The sequence below is a fragment of the Camelus ferus genome, chromosome 6, assembly GCF_009834535.1.
Source record: "Camelus ferus isolate YT-003-E chromosome 6, BCGSAC_Cfer_1.0, whole genome shotgun sequence".
NCBI classification, from domain to species: Eukaryota; Metazoa; Chordata; class Mammalia; order Artiodactyla; family Camelidae; genus Camelus; species Camelus ferus.
Window position 1 is genome coordinate 493,522 of NC_045701.1, and position 14,631 is coordinate 508,152.

At 47.4% G+C, this 14,631-nt stretch overlaps 1 protein-coding gene across 5 annotated transcripts in view; it reads left to right on the top strand.

Moving 5' to 3' along the window:
• The first annotated feature begins 8,219 nt into the window (after positions 1–8,219).
• LOC116664040 (translation initiation factor IF-2-like) overlaps positions 8,220–14,631 on the top strand; it is a 38,026-nt gene continuing 31,614 nt past the window's right edge. For 3 of the 5 annotated variants that reach the window (XM_032480869.1, XM_032480871.1, XM_032480872.1), the window contains exon 1: positions 8,240–8,930. In XM_032480869.1, coding sequence (XP_032336760.1) covers positions 8,561–8,930 — 370 coding nt within the window. In that variant the 5' untranslated portion in view covers positions 8,240–8,560. Of the gene's footprint in view, positions 8,931–14,631 lie in introns of all 5 variants that reach the window. The other 2 variants (XM_032480873.1, XM_032480874.1) reach the window with 2 other exon arrangements.

Sequence of the window (14,631 nt, forward strand, 5' to 3'; positions counted from 1 at the left end):
ACTTCCCTTAGAATGACAATGTTCAGGTCCATCCGTATCACTGCAAATGGCATTATTTTCTTCTTTTTGTGTGGCTGAGTAGTGTTCCACATGTATGTATGTACCACATCTTCTTTCTCCAGTCATCTGTTGATGGACATTTGGGTTGTTTCCATGTCTTGGCTGTCGTTAATAGCACTGCTGTGAGCATTGGGGTGCATGTGTCTTTTTGAATTTTATTTTTCTCTGGATATATGCCCAGGAGTGGGATTGCTGGATCACACAGTAGGTCTATTTTCAGTTTTTCAGGGAACCTCCATACTGTCCTCCATAGTGGCTGCACCAGTCTGCACTCCCACCAACAGTGTGGGAGGGTTCCCTTTTCTCCACACCCCCTCCAGCATGTGTCGTCTATACACTTTTCAATGATGGCCATTCTGGCTGGTGTAAGGTGATAGGTAACGCATTGCAGTTTTCATCTGCATTTCTCGGACAATTAGCGTTGCTAAGCATTTTTTCACATGTCTTTTGGCCATTTGAATGCCTTCTTTGGAGAACTGTTTGCTTAGGTCTTCTGCCCATTTTTGGATTGGGTTGCTTGTTTCTTTGCTATGAGCTGTATGTATATTTTGGAAATCCGTCTCCTGTCTGTCACATCGTATGCAAAGATTTTTCTCCCATTCCGTAGGTTGTCTTTCTGTTTTGTCGATGGCATCCTTAGTTGTGCAAAAGCTTTGAAGTTTAATTAGGTCCCGTCTGTTTATTTCTGCTTTTACCTCTGATACTCCAGGTTCAAAAAATGCATTGCTGTAATGGATGTCCACGAGTGTTGGGCCTGTGTTTTCCACTAGGAGTTTTATAGTATCTGGTCTCACATTGAGGTCTTTAATCCATTTTGAGTTTATTTTTGTACATAATGTTGGAGAATGTTCTGATTTCAGTCTTTTACAGGTAGCTGTCCAGCTTTCCCGGCACCATTTATTGAAGAGACTGTCTTTTCTCCATTGTATACTCTTTCCTCCTTTGTCATTGATCGATTGACCATACGTGCGCCGGTTTATTGCTGGACTTTCTATCCTGTTGCATTGATCCCATAGGTCTGTTTTTGTACCAATACCGTGCTGTTTTGATTGTAGCTCTGTACTGTTGTTTGAAGTCTCGGAGGGTTATTCCTCCAGCATTGTTCTTTGTCTTCAGGAATGCCTTGGTAATTCTGGGTCTTTGGTGATTCCGTATCAGTTTTAGGATGATCTGGTGTATTTTTGTGAAAAATATCCTGGGTAATTAGATAGGGGTTGCATTAAATCTGTAGACTGCCTTGGGCAGCACGGCCGTTTGAACATGTTTAATTCTTCCAATGCAAGAGCATGGGATGTCCTTCCATTTCTCTAAGTCCTCTTTGATTTCCTTAATCAGGGTTTTGTAGGTCTCCACATAGAAGCCTTTCACTTCCTGGGTCAGATTTACTCTTGAGTATTTTATTTTGGGGGATGTGGATTTAGAAGCGATTAGTACTTTCATGTAAAGAAATGCCACTAATTTCTGTGTAATGTTGCTGTATCCCGCTACCTTGCCAAACCTTTTGTCAGCTCTAGCTGGTTTTTATGTGGCGCCTTTAGGATTTTCTGTGTGTAGTATCATGTCCTCCAGATATAATGGCAGTTTTACCTCTTCTTTCCCAATTTGGATCCCTTTTCTTTCTTTTTCTTGTCCAAGTGCTGTACTAGGACTGCCAATACTATATTGAATAGAAGTATTGAGAGTGGGCATCCTTGTCTTCTTCCAGATTTTAGCAGACAGGCTTTCAGCTTTTCTTGTAGAGTGTGATGCTGGTTGTAGGTTTGTCATAAATAGCTTTGATTACGTCGGGGTGTGTTCCCTCTATGCGCACGTTGGCAAGACCGCAGGCTCAGTGCGGTTGGAAGGCAGGGAGGATGGCAGCGGCAGAAGCAGCGGTGGGAGGAGGGGGGCTGCCCCTTGGGAGCCAGTCATTTGCTCCCATCTTCCCTGCAGCCTGACCCTGGGGGTGGCCTCTGTTGCTCCAGGTGGACTGGACCCAGGTCTTTAGGCCAGTCTGCTCCCAGGAGGCTGGCATGGTGCAGTCAGGGGCGAGGGCGGTGGTGATGACGGGAGTGAGGCTGCCCTGTGCAAGCCCTTGCATTTACTCCCATCTTCCTGGTGGCCTGGCCTGGGGACATCCTCTGCTGCCCCAGGTTCGCTGGAGGCATGTCCTCAGGTCAGCCTGCTCCTGAGAGGCGAGCTTGGTGCAGTGTGCTGGGGCAGGGACAGCAACAGCGACAGCGACAGTGGGAAATGGGAGCAAATCCCAGCTCTAGCATGGGGCAGCCCCAATCCTACAGTTGCTGCTGCGGCTGCCATGCTCCCCTGTCCACACTCTGCCTGCCTCCCAGGAGCAGGCTGACAGGGAGAAATTCTTTGCAAGAAGCCGGCGCAGCAGAGGCTGCCCCCAGGCCAGGCAGCAGTGGAGATCAGAGCAAGTCCACTGGCTCTCTCAGGGCAGCCCCCCTCCTCTGCCGCTGCCACCGCTGCTGCTGCCTGCTGTCCATCCCAGCAGTGCCATCAACCACCCAGAGCCCACTGGTAAGCGCTGTGCAGCCCAGGACCACCCTGCTCCATAGGCTCAGACGAGGCACTGGGCACCGTGCGGGGTTGGGGAGGGAGTGGTGGTGGGGAGGGGTGGAGGCGTTGGGGGTGTGGGGCAGGGCGCAGGGGCAGGAACTGGAATGGCCTCCAGCCCTGCCCGCCCTGGCCTGGGAGCCTGGGACACAGGGCTTTGCACCTACACACTGCCAGGGATCACTGTCTGGCGGCCGTTGCCATGGTGATCGGAGCCCGGATGGCCCTGCCCCTGCAAAGTGACGGGTGAGAGGGTCGGCTGGGTTAGGGTTGCACTCCGGGTGTGGGGGGACAGGCTGAGGGGGTGAGGGGTCACTGGGAGTGGAAGTGACCCAGCTGTGGGGTGAGGGGGCCCGGCCCGGGGTGACGGCCGCTTGGGGTGGGGGGACCCGGCTGAGGAGTCGAGGGGGGCAATCCCGGGGTGAAAGGCGAGGGGACTATCTCTGGATGGTGGGGGGACCTGGGGTGAGGCATGAGGGGTGAGCTTGGTCTGCGGGGGCTGTAGCTTAGGACCTAGTGGGGCCCAGTTGGGGCGGGGACTTCTGTGTGAGGAGAGCGAGCCTTGTCTTGGGGGTGCGATCAGTCGGGGACCAGGCCTGGTCCGGGGTGGAGAGGCAGTGACTGGGTGGGAGGAGGCGAGCAGGGGGAATGGGGCTGGGGGTGTGGCCTGGCCCCGGGGCCTGCGGTGGTTCTAGTTGGGTGCCCAAACCCTGTGGGTGGCAGGGTGGGGGCGTTGGGGCTGGGGACCCGGCCGGCCCCGTCCACGAGGTTGGCCAGCCCCGCCGCCCCGCGGGCCCAGCGCCAGGCCCCACTCGCAGCGTCCCTGCTGCAGGAGCCCCAGCCTTGCGGGCGGGAGGGGGAGGGGCGCGCGCGGACGCGGACGCGGACGCGGGAGCGCGCCCAGAGCGCGGGGAAGCTGGGCCGGAGCCGGGCGCTCCTGGACCGGCTCCCGGAGAAGGAACGCGGCCTGGGGTCTGGGCCGCCGGGAGCTGTCGCCTCCGCTGCCGTCGCCGAGCAGGTAAGGGGGCGCTGGTGGGGGGCGCGCAGGTCGGGGAGCCGGCGGGTGAGGCCCGGGCTGTGCAGCTGGGAAGGCGCACAGGGAGGGAGGGGTGCGGAGGTGAGGCCCAGGCCGCGCGGCCCGTCAGGACCCTGAGGCGGGTCCCGGGCCCGCCGCCCCAGTTGCAGTGCCCCCTGCCCGCCACCTTAGTATTCACTGAACCCCGCGTCGTCTTCGCTGCCGCTCATATGCAGGTTTGGGGAAGTGGGAACAGCTTCAGCAGATGGGAGGGCGCCGGGCTGGCCCTCAGGCCGTGGCCTTCCCGCAGTAGGTGGACCTGCCCTGGGAGCGGAGGCCGCCCCGGACCGTCCTGGGCACAGGCGGCCTGGGGCAGAATAACGGGCGAGGCCTGGGCCTTTGTGAGCTTGTTGGCCTGCCCCCCCCCCACCCCCCCCGAGATCAAAAGCTTTTGACAAGTGTCTTTTTAGTCTTTTGAGGAATGTCCCTACTGTCTTCCACAGTGGCTGCACCAAACTCTTTTCCCACCAGCGGTGTAGGAGGCTTCCTTTTCTCCACAGCCTCTCCAGCATTTCTCCCTTCTGGACTTTGGAATGAAGGCCTTTCTGACTGGTGTGAGATGATACCTTATTGGAGTTTGGACTTGCATTTCTCTGATAATTAGTGATACCGAGGATTTTTTTCACATGCCTGTTGATCATTTGTGTGTCTTTGTTGGAGAAAGGTGTGTTTAGTTCTGACCACTTTTGGATTGGGTTGATTTCTGGTTATTCAGTTGTATGAGCTGTTTATATATTCTGGAAATCAACCCGTCAGTCTCATGTTTTGCGAATATTTTCTCCCGTCTCATAGGTTGTCCTTTTGTGTTGCTTATGGTTTCCTTTGCTGTGCGAAAAGCTGATAAATTCAGTTTGGCCCCATTGGTTTGTTTATTTGTGCCTTCATATCTGTTTGCTGGGGTGGACTGCCCTAGGAGAGCATTGCTGACGTGTGTGTCAGATGTTTTGCCTACGTGTTCTTCTGAGAGGCGTGTAGTGTCTTGTCTTATGTTCAAGTCCTTAAGCGAGTTTGAATTTGTTTTTGTGTACGGTGTGAGGGAGTGTCCCAACTTCACTGATTTCCGTGCAGCTGTCCAGTTTCCCCTGCGTCATTTGCTGAAGAGACCGTCTTTCCTCCACTGTGTGTTCTTCCTGCCTCCTTTGTCAAAGATAAATTGACCAGAAGTGTGTGGGTTTTCTCTCTGGACTCTGTTCTGTTCCCTTGATCTGTATGTCTGTCCCCCTCCAACTTGTCCAGTTTTATTAGGTAGAATTACTACAGTTTGACCGCACATACACATTCTATTGCAACGTAGATATGTATATACAGTATACTGTAATTTTTTTAGTTTCCAGAAGTGTTCTCCTTACTGTTTTAAGAAGAGATTAGGTGTTTAAACTTACATAGTTATCAGCGGAATAAAGCCAACTACAAAATAAGAATCAACAGAATGCGGTAATACGACCATAAAGGACAGTCAGATGTGCTCACACACAGTGAAGAAATCAAAATGAAAATCAGTGCATTTGTGGCCTTATTATTACTGTTATTGTTTTTTGGGTTCCTCGTATAAATGATGTCATAGGGCATTTTTCTTTCTCTTTCTGGTCCCCTTCACTTAGAATGACAATCTTCAGGTCCATCCATGTTGCTGCAAGTGGCGTGATTCTATTCTTGTTTTATGGCTGAGTGCTGTCCCGTTGTGTATATATATGTACCACAGTTTCTTTGTCTAGGGAACTGTTGATGGACATTTGGGTTGTTTCCGTGTCTTGGCTGTCGTAAAGAGTGCTGCTGTGAACACTGGGGTGCACGTGTCTTTTTGAATTTTATTTTTCTCCGGATATGTTCCCAGGAGTGGGATTGCTGGATCACATGGTAGGTTTATGTTCATGTTTTTGAGGAACCTCCGTACTGTCGTCCATCGTGGCTGCACCAATCTACACTCCCACCCACAGTGTTGCAGGATTCCCTTTTCTCCACACCCTCTTCAGCATCTGTCACTTGTAGACTTCTCAGTGATGGCCATCCTGGCTGGTGTAAGGCGATATCGCATTGTAGTTTTGATCTGCATTTCTCTGACAGTGAGCGATGCTGAGCATTTTTTTTCATGTGCCCTATTGGCCATTTGAGTGTCTTCTGTGGAGAATTGTTTGTTTGTTTAGGTCTCCTGCCCGTTTTTGGATTGGGTTGCTTGTTTCTTTGATATTAAGGTGTGTGAGCTGTTTGTATGTTTTGGAAATGAGTCTCCTGTCAGTCACATCATTTGCAAAGGTTTTCTCCCATCCCGTAGGTTGTCTTTCCGTTTCGTGGGTGGTATCTGTAGTTGTGCAGAAGCCTTTGGGTTTAATTAGGTCCCATCTGTTTATTTTTGCTTTTACCTCTGATACTCCAGGTTCAAAAAATGCATTGCTGTAATGGATGTCCACGAGTGTTGGGCCTGTGTTTTCCACTAGGAGTTTTATAGTATCTGGTCTCACATTGAGGTCTTTAATCCATTTTGAGTTTATTTTTGTACATAATGTTGGAGAATGTTCTGATTTCAGTCTTTTACAGGTAGCTGTCCAGCTTTCCCGGCACCATTTATTGAAGAGACTGTCTTTTCTCCATTGTATACTCTTTCCTCCTTTGTCATTGATCGATTGACCATACGTGCGCCGGTTTATTGCTGGACTTTCTATCCTGTTGCATTGATCCCATAGGTCTGTTTTTGTACCAATACCGTGCTGTTTTGATTGTAGCTCTGTACTGTTGTTTGAAGTCTCGGAGGGTTATTCCTCCAGCATTGTTCTTTGTCTTCAGGAATGCCTTGGTAATTCTGGGTCTTTGGTGATTCCGTATCAGTTTTAGGATGATCTGGTGTATTTTTGTGAAAAATATCCTGGGTAATTAGATAGGGGTTGCATTAAATCTGTAGACTGCCTTGGGCAGCACGGCCGTTTGAACATGTTTAATTCTTCCAATGCAAGAGCATGGGATGTCCTTCCATTTCTCTAAGTCCTCTTTGATTTCCTTAATCAGGGTTTTGTAGGTCTCCACATAGAAGCCTTTCACTTCCTGGGTCAGATTTACTCTTGAGTATTTTATTTTGGGGGATGTGGATTTAGAAGCGATTAGTACTTTCATGTAAAGAAATGCCACTAATTTCTGTGTAATGTTGCTGTATCCCGCTACCTTGCCAAACCTTTTGTCAGCTCTAGCTGGTTTTTATGTGGCGCCTTTAGGATTTTCTGTGTGTAGTATCATGTCCTCCAGATATAATGGCAGTTTTACCTCTTCTTTCCCAATTTGGATCCCTTTTCTTTCTTTTTCTTGTCCAAGTGCTGTACTAGGACTGCCAATACTATATTGAATAGAAGTATTGAGAGTGGGCATCCTTGTCTTCTTCCAGATTTTAGCAGACAGGCTTTCAGCTTTTCTTGTAGAGTGTGATGCTGGTTGTAGGTTTGTCATAAATAGCTTTGATTACGTCGGGGTGTGTTCCCTCTATGCGCACGTTGGCAAGACCGCAGGCTCAGTGCGGTTGGAAGGCAGGGAGGATGGCAGCGGCAGAAGCAGCGGTGGGAGGAGGGGGGCTGCCCCTTGGGAGCCAGTCATTTGCTCCCATCTTCCCTGCAGCCTGACCCTGGGGGTGGCCTCTGTTGCTCCAGGTGGACTGGACCCAGGTCTTTAGGCCAGTCTGCTCCCAGGAGGCTGGCATGGTGCAGTCAGGGGCGAGGGCGGTGGTGATGACGGGAGTGAGGCTGCCCTGTGCAAGCCCTTGCATTTACTCCCATCTTCCTGGTGGCCTGGCCTGGGGACATCCTCTGCTGCCCCAGGTTCGCTGGAGGCATGTCCTCAGGTCAGCCTGCTCCTGAGAGGCGAGCTTGGTGCAGTGTGCTGGGGCAGGGACAGCAACAGCGACAGCGACAGTGGGAAATGGGAGCAAATCCCAGCTCTAGCATGGGGCAGCCCCAATCCTACAGTTGCTGCTGCGGCTGCCATGCTCCCCTGTCCACACTCTGCCTGCCTCCCAGGAGCAGGCTGACAGGGAGAAATTCTTTGCAAGAAGCCGGCGCAGCAGAGGCTGCCCCCAGGCCAGGCAGCAGTGGAGATCAGAGCAAGTCCACTGGCTCTCTCAGGGCAGCCCCCCTCCTCTGCCGCTGCCACCGCTGCTGCTGCCTGCTGTCCATCCCAGCAGTGCCATCAACCACCCAGAGCCCACTGGTAAGCGCTGTGCAGCCCAGGACCACCCTGCTCCATAGGCTCAGACGAGGCACTGGGCACCGTGCGGGGTTGGGGAGGGAGTGGTGGTGGGGAGGGGTGGAGGCGTTGGGGGTGTGGGGCAGGGCGCAGGGGCAGGAACTGGAATGGCCTCCAGCCCTGCCCGCCCTGGCCTGGGAGCCTGGGACACAGGGCTTTGCACCTACACACTGCCAGGGATCACTGTCTGGCGGCCGTTGCCATGGTGATCGGAGCCCGGATGGCCCTGCCCCTGCAAAGTGACGGGTGAGAGGGTCGGCTGGGTTAGGGTTGCACTCCGGGTGTGGGGGGACAGGCTGAGGGGGTGAGGGGTCACTGGGAGTGGAAGTGACCCAGCTGTGGGGTGAGGGGGCCCGGCCCGGGGTGACGGCCGCTTGGGGTGGGGGGACCCGGCTGAGGAGTCGAGGGGGGCAATCCCGGGGTGAAAGGCGAGGGGACTATCTCTGGATGGTGGGGGGACCTGGGGTGAGGCATGAGGGGTGAGCTTGGTCTGCGGGGGCTGTAGCTTAGGACCTAGTGGGGCCCAGTTGGGGCGGGGACTTCTGTGTGAGGAGAGCGAGCCTTGTCTTGGGGGTGCGATCAGTCGGGGACCAGGCCTGGTCCGGGGTGGAGAGGCAGTGACTGGGTGGGAGGAGGCGAGCAGGGGGAATGGGGCTGGGGGTGTGGCCTGGCCCCGGGGCCTGCGGTGGTTCTAGTTGGGTGCCCAAACCCTGTGGGTGGCAGGGTGGGGGCGTTGGGGCTGGGGACCCGGCCGGCCCCGTCCACGAGGTTGGCCAGCCCCGCCGCCCCGCGGGCCCAGCGCCAGGCCCCACTCGCAGCGTCCCTGCTGCAGGAGCCCCAGCCTTGCGGGCGGGAGGGGGAGGGGCGCGCGCGGACGCGGACGCGGACGCGGGAGCGCGCCCAGAGCGCGGGGAAGCTGGGCCGGAGCCGGGCGCTCCTGGACCGGCTCCCGGAGAAGGAACGCGGCCTGGGGTCTGGGCCGCCGGGAGCTGTCGCCTCCGCTGCCGTCGCCGAGCAGGTAAGGGGGCGCTGGTGGGGGGCGCGCAGGTCGGGGAGCCGGCGGGTGAGGCCCGGGCTGTGCAGCTGGGGAGGCGCCAAGGGAGGGGTGCGCGGGTGAGGCCCGGGCCACAGGTCTGGTTCGCACCATGAGGCGGGTCCAGGTGCGCCGCCCCGGTTTGGGTGCCTCACTCCCCCAGATTAGTAATCACTGAATCCTGCGTCATTTTTTGCTGCAGCTCATATTCGGGTTTGGGAAAGTGGCTGAATTATTATGGCTGAATAATATTCGTGTGTGTGTGTGTGTGTGTGTGTGTGTGTGTGTGTGTTTGTGTGTGTGAGTGAATCACATTTGTTATCCATTCATCCACTGATGGACACTCATGTTGTTTTTGTATCTTGGCTATTATCAATAATGCTGTAATGAACATGGGGTGCAGTTATCTCTTCATAGCGTTTTTATGTCCTTTAGACAAATACTCAGAAGTGGAATTGCTGGATCACATGGATGTATTTTAATTTTTTAAGAACTCTGCATATTTCCATCATGGCTACAGGAATTTACATTCCTATCAGTAATGCACCAGGGTTTCCTTTTCTTCACATCCTTGCCAAGTCTTATTATTTCTTGTCTTTTTGGTCACAGCTGTCTTGACATGTGTGAGGTGATCTCTCGTTGTGGTTTTGAGTTGCATTTCTCTGATGATAGTGCTGTTTAGTCCCTTTTCTTGTCTATGTTAGCTGTCTGCATGTCTCCTTTGGAAAAATGGGTATTCAGATTTTCCGTCAATTTGTAAATCAGAGTGTTTGTTTTTCCTATGAAGTTGCATGCGTTCTTTATGTATTTTGAATATTAACTCATTGTCAGAAATAGGATTTGCCAATAGTTTCTCCCATTCAGTAGGCTGCTTTTATTTTGCTGATGGTCTTCTTTTGCTGTACAAAAGCTTTTTAGTTTGATGTAACCCCAGCTGTTTATTTTGGCTTTTGTTGTCTTTGCTTGCAGTGTCAAACCTTAAACATAATCATCGGGACTGAAGTCAAGTTGTTTATGCTTTCTTCTAGGAGTTTTTATGATTTTAGGTCTGATGTCAGATTACTTCATGAATATGTGTGTATCTTGCTCAGGGGCCATGCTAATGTATCATTCCAGCGTTAGTATATGTGCTTTCCCTAAATGTACACTTCCCACCAAGGGGAAATTTAAATTGACCTTATCCTCTGCTAGTCAAACTTGAAGAACATGGATTTGTAATCTCTCTTAGTGTCCCCTCTTTAAGCACAGGACTGAAGTTCAGAACCATTTTTGTAAAGAGACTGTTTCCCCCAACCACATTCTGTAGTCTTCTCTGTACAAGGATGTGTGGGATGTTGTTCCTGACAACGCTGAGGACAAGGTGACAGTCAAAGCACTGTTACTGATTAGATGAATCCTAAGAGAAGAACTCTAGAATGTGCTTAGGAAAAGGTAGTCACTTTCACTAATTAGAAGAAAAACTATTGTAGGTTCCTTGACTATGACTGATCTGACGATCACTAAAAATATCAATATGATTTAACAGGCTATGTGCTTATTGGTCCCTCAGAACATTCCTAGTAGACGAGCACCTTTGTTTTTTCTCTTTAGGGTACAGAATTAGCTTTATTCCTCTACTAGACTTTTGGACAAATTTTCAAGATCCACTTGCTGGTTCAGTGGAAAAGTTGACCTAGAGCAACTTAGAAATGTATAATGTGACTCTCACTTAAACAGTTTTGCTTGTATGTTCATTAATGCGTTTTCATGAGCTCTTACATGTTCAAGAACTTCCAGTTCATTTATATAACAATAAATCCTCAAAGTAAGTTTGAGCACAGCAAAGCAAATGCATTTTTGCATTGCTCACTCTTTTCAACATAAAGCTGTGCTGAAAGAAATTTTCTGAAAGTACCTTTTGGTCTCTGGCTTGTCTGGAATTCATCTACAAGCATGTCCAATGTGTTGTTTGAAGATTTCTTTTCCCTTTCTTAGCGATGAAAACTATACCATTAATTCTTTTCTTTTCCACATGAAAGTTTATTTATAGTGATTATACAGTAAGAAGAAAAAGGAAGCGCGAGATAGACCTCACAGTATCTTGGTTTGAAGCTGACAGACCAAGGCCTGATGTGACAGGAACACTTTGGAAGGCTGAAGCTTGAAGCAAAATGCCCTGGAGGATAATTAGACTCTGGGAGAGAGGATGGTGTGTGTATGAGATGATGGATCTGTGACCTGTAAAGCAGACTCTACAAGTTTCAACCATCAGTACAGCAGTAGCAGCAATGCTCCTTCCCTAATGGGCTTGGTGCCCTCTTATGAACTGACTGGTCCTACAAGCCCATTAAGGAGCATTGAGGTCTCTGAAAACGTAGTTCACACAGGAGAAGGAACTTACCCACGGGACTAAAGACCTGCTTGGAAAGGATAGAAGGACACATCTGGCCTAAATTAAAGCCCAGAACCCGTTAAAGAAATCAGAGCCCATTAAAGAAAGGGAAGAGGTGGCTGTAACCAGGGATTGTGGCAATAGGCACAGAGCAATAGCCAGGACTCCTTAAATTACAGAATTGAAGCATGTCACTTGAAATACATAAGGAATTGAGTTGATAATTGCATTAGATTATTTATGAGTGGAATTTTAACTCTGATTATTAGTGTATTAGGTGTATATTTCTATTTCAATCAGTATATTTCTATTTCTATTTTATTTCAATGTGTATTTCTATTTCAGTCTTCTTCTGTTTGATTTTACATGGAATAATTTTGTAAAAATATAAACAAATTCAAAAGAACTCTTTAAAAAAATAACTTATAGATTTCCTCTAAAGGGACAAATGAATTAGACATCCTGAATCACTATTTCATATTATTTATATATTTTAAATTATAAGATACAAATGAAGATTTATGACATATATACACACAAGATACAAATAATTGTATCAATAATAGCAGTGGTGATAGGCACGTATACCCCTATGTAATGAAAGTAAACATCGCCGGCACATCCACCACGTGCCTCTCCCTGATTGTGTTTCAGTTACCACTTGGTTTCTGTGTTTCTTACCCCTAGACTAAGAATTGCCCTATGTATTCAGTATCATATATACATCTTATTATATTTTACTCCCTGTGTAAAAAAAAATGTGAAATATTTCACTTCATATATTTTTAAATGATAGACTCTTTTCTTTTAGCTGTAGCTGGAAATTACGTTATTTTATCACTTTATTATTCAGCATTATCTTAGTGAGTTACATCCATGTTGAAATACGTAGAAGTAGTTTTCCATTTTCACTTCCTGATGGAATCTTGTATGAATCTTCCATAGTACACTTATCCGTCCACCTATTCTTCCGTGATGAGTGTGTTCCTAGTATTTCTGGTTTGCTTTGTGTTTGTGTTTGTGTGTGTGTATGATAGAAACACAACTACTGTAACATTTCTTACAGTATATGTTTCCAGGGATACGTGCCAAGACTTTCCAGCTTCTATACCCAGAGGTATAACTGCTGAGATGTAGAGTATGTGCCCGCTCAACTTCAGTAGCTAAAGCCAATTTGTTTCCCTAACGTTGAGAAACTTTACAAGAATTTCCATTGTTCTTCATCCTTGCCAGCAGTTGGCGTTTAACTTTTCATTTTTTTTGCTAAATTAATAGATGTAAGTTGATAATTTATTTTGATTTTGAATTTCCTCTTTCCTGATGCTAATGGTTTTGAGCAAATTCTCGTGTATTTCCTCATCATTTGATTTGTTAATTTGTAAAATTTCTTCTCTTGTATGTAGCTGACTGATTTTTTCACTCCCCTGTAATATTGTTACAGATGTCCTTGTTAGATGAGTACAGCATTTTGGTGGAAGGGGTGTGGTTTCCTTCCTCTTGCTGATTGGTTTGGTCAGCCATTTGTTTTGGCTAATGGTATGTGAATGAAAGTAATGTGAATAACAAGTTGAAGTGTGCTTGTGTGTCTGGGCTGGCCCACTTGAGCATTTGGCCAAGCCATGAGATAAAAACTCCAAGTAGCCATTGTTTATACTATTTACGAGCTTGGACCCTAGAATGAAACACATAGTGTGGAGTTGTATCAGCTGACCTGCAGACTTGTGAGAAATAAGCCCTTATTTTTGTGTGCCCCTGAGCTCTGACACCTGCTTGTTATGCAGTATTATTAAGGCAATGACTGATAGACATCTGCCATTTTTTTCTACTGGATTGGATGTCCTTTTCTTATGGATTTATGAGAATTCTTTATTTATTCTGAGTTTGAAACCTTTGTTGCTTCTTTTTACTCTTTTTTTTGATGTAAATATTTCCCCCAGTTTTATTGAGCTATAATTGGCAAACACCACTATATAAATTTAAGATCTACAACATAATGATTTGACTTACATGTATCATGGAATAACACAGCAAATAATATCCTTCATCTCATATAGATACAAAGAAGAAAAAAATAATTTTCCTTTTGATGAGAACTCTTAGGATTTATGATCTTAAAAACTTTCATACGTACCACACAAAATTGTTAACTATACTCATCATGTTGTAAATTACATTCCTAGTTCTTACTCATCTTATAACTGAAAGTTTTTGTTTTTAACCAAGTTCATTCATATCTTCCTTTCCTTCACCGGTGGCCTCTGGTAACCACAAGTATGATCTCTCTTTTTTTTTTTTTTAAGGAGTTAATTCATTTGTTTTAGATTCCACATGTAGGTAAATTAATGTGGTATTTGTCATTTTCTATCTGACCTTTTTCACTTAGCACAGTGCTCTCAAGGTCCATCCATGTTGTCACAAATGGCAGGATTTCCTCCTTTTTGATGGTTGATTAATATTCCATTAGATAGGTAGGTAGATAGATAGCGAGCTAGCTAGCTAGCTAGCTAGATAGCTAGATAGTTAGATGGATATCACCACTTCTTCATTCATTCATCTTTTGGTGGACACTTAGGCCATTTCCATGTCTTGGCTATGGTAAGTAATGCTACAACGAACATCAGGGTGCAGATATCTCTTTGACATAGTGCTTTCATTTCCTTCAGATATATATTCCAAAAGTGGAATAACTAGATCATATATGGTTGTTCTATTTTTAATTTTTTGAGGAACTTTTATACTATTTTCCATAGTGGTTGTTCTGGTATATGCTCCCACCACCAGTGCACAGCGGGTTCCTTTTTTTTTTTTTTCCAAATTCTCACAAGCATTTGTTATCTCATGTCTTTTTGATACTAGCCATTTCAACAGGTATGAAGTGATATCTCACTGTGGTTTTAATTTGCCTTTTTCTAATGATTAGTGATGTTGAGTACATTTTTTCGTGTACCTGTCAGCTATTCATATTACTTCTTTAGAAAAATGTCTTTGTGGGTCTTTTGTCCATTTTTAAACTGGATTCTTTGTGAGGTTTTGGTATTGATTTGTATGATGAGTTCTTGATATATTTTAGATATTAACCCCTTATGAGATACATGGTTTGCACATATTTCCCATTCCATATTTTGTCTTTTCATTTCATTGATGTTTTTGTTGTTGTTCCATAGAATTTTTTCAGTTGACATAGTGTCACTTGTTTATTTTTAATTTTATTGCTCATGCTTTAGGTGTCACATCCAAAAAATTATTGCCACAGCCCATGTCAAGGAGCTTGTTCTCTTCTGTTTTTCTCTAGGACTTCTGATCTTACATTTACAT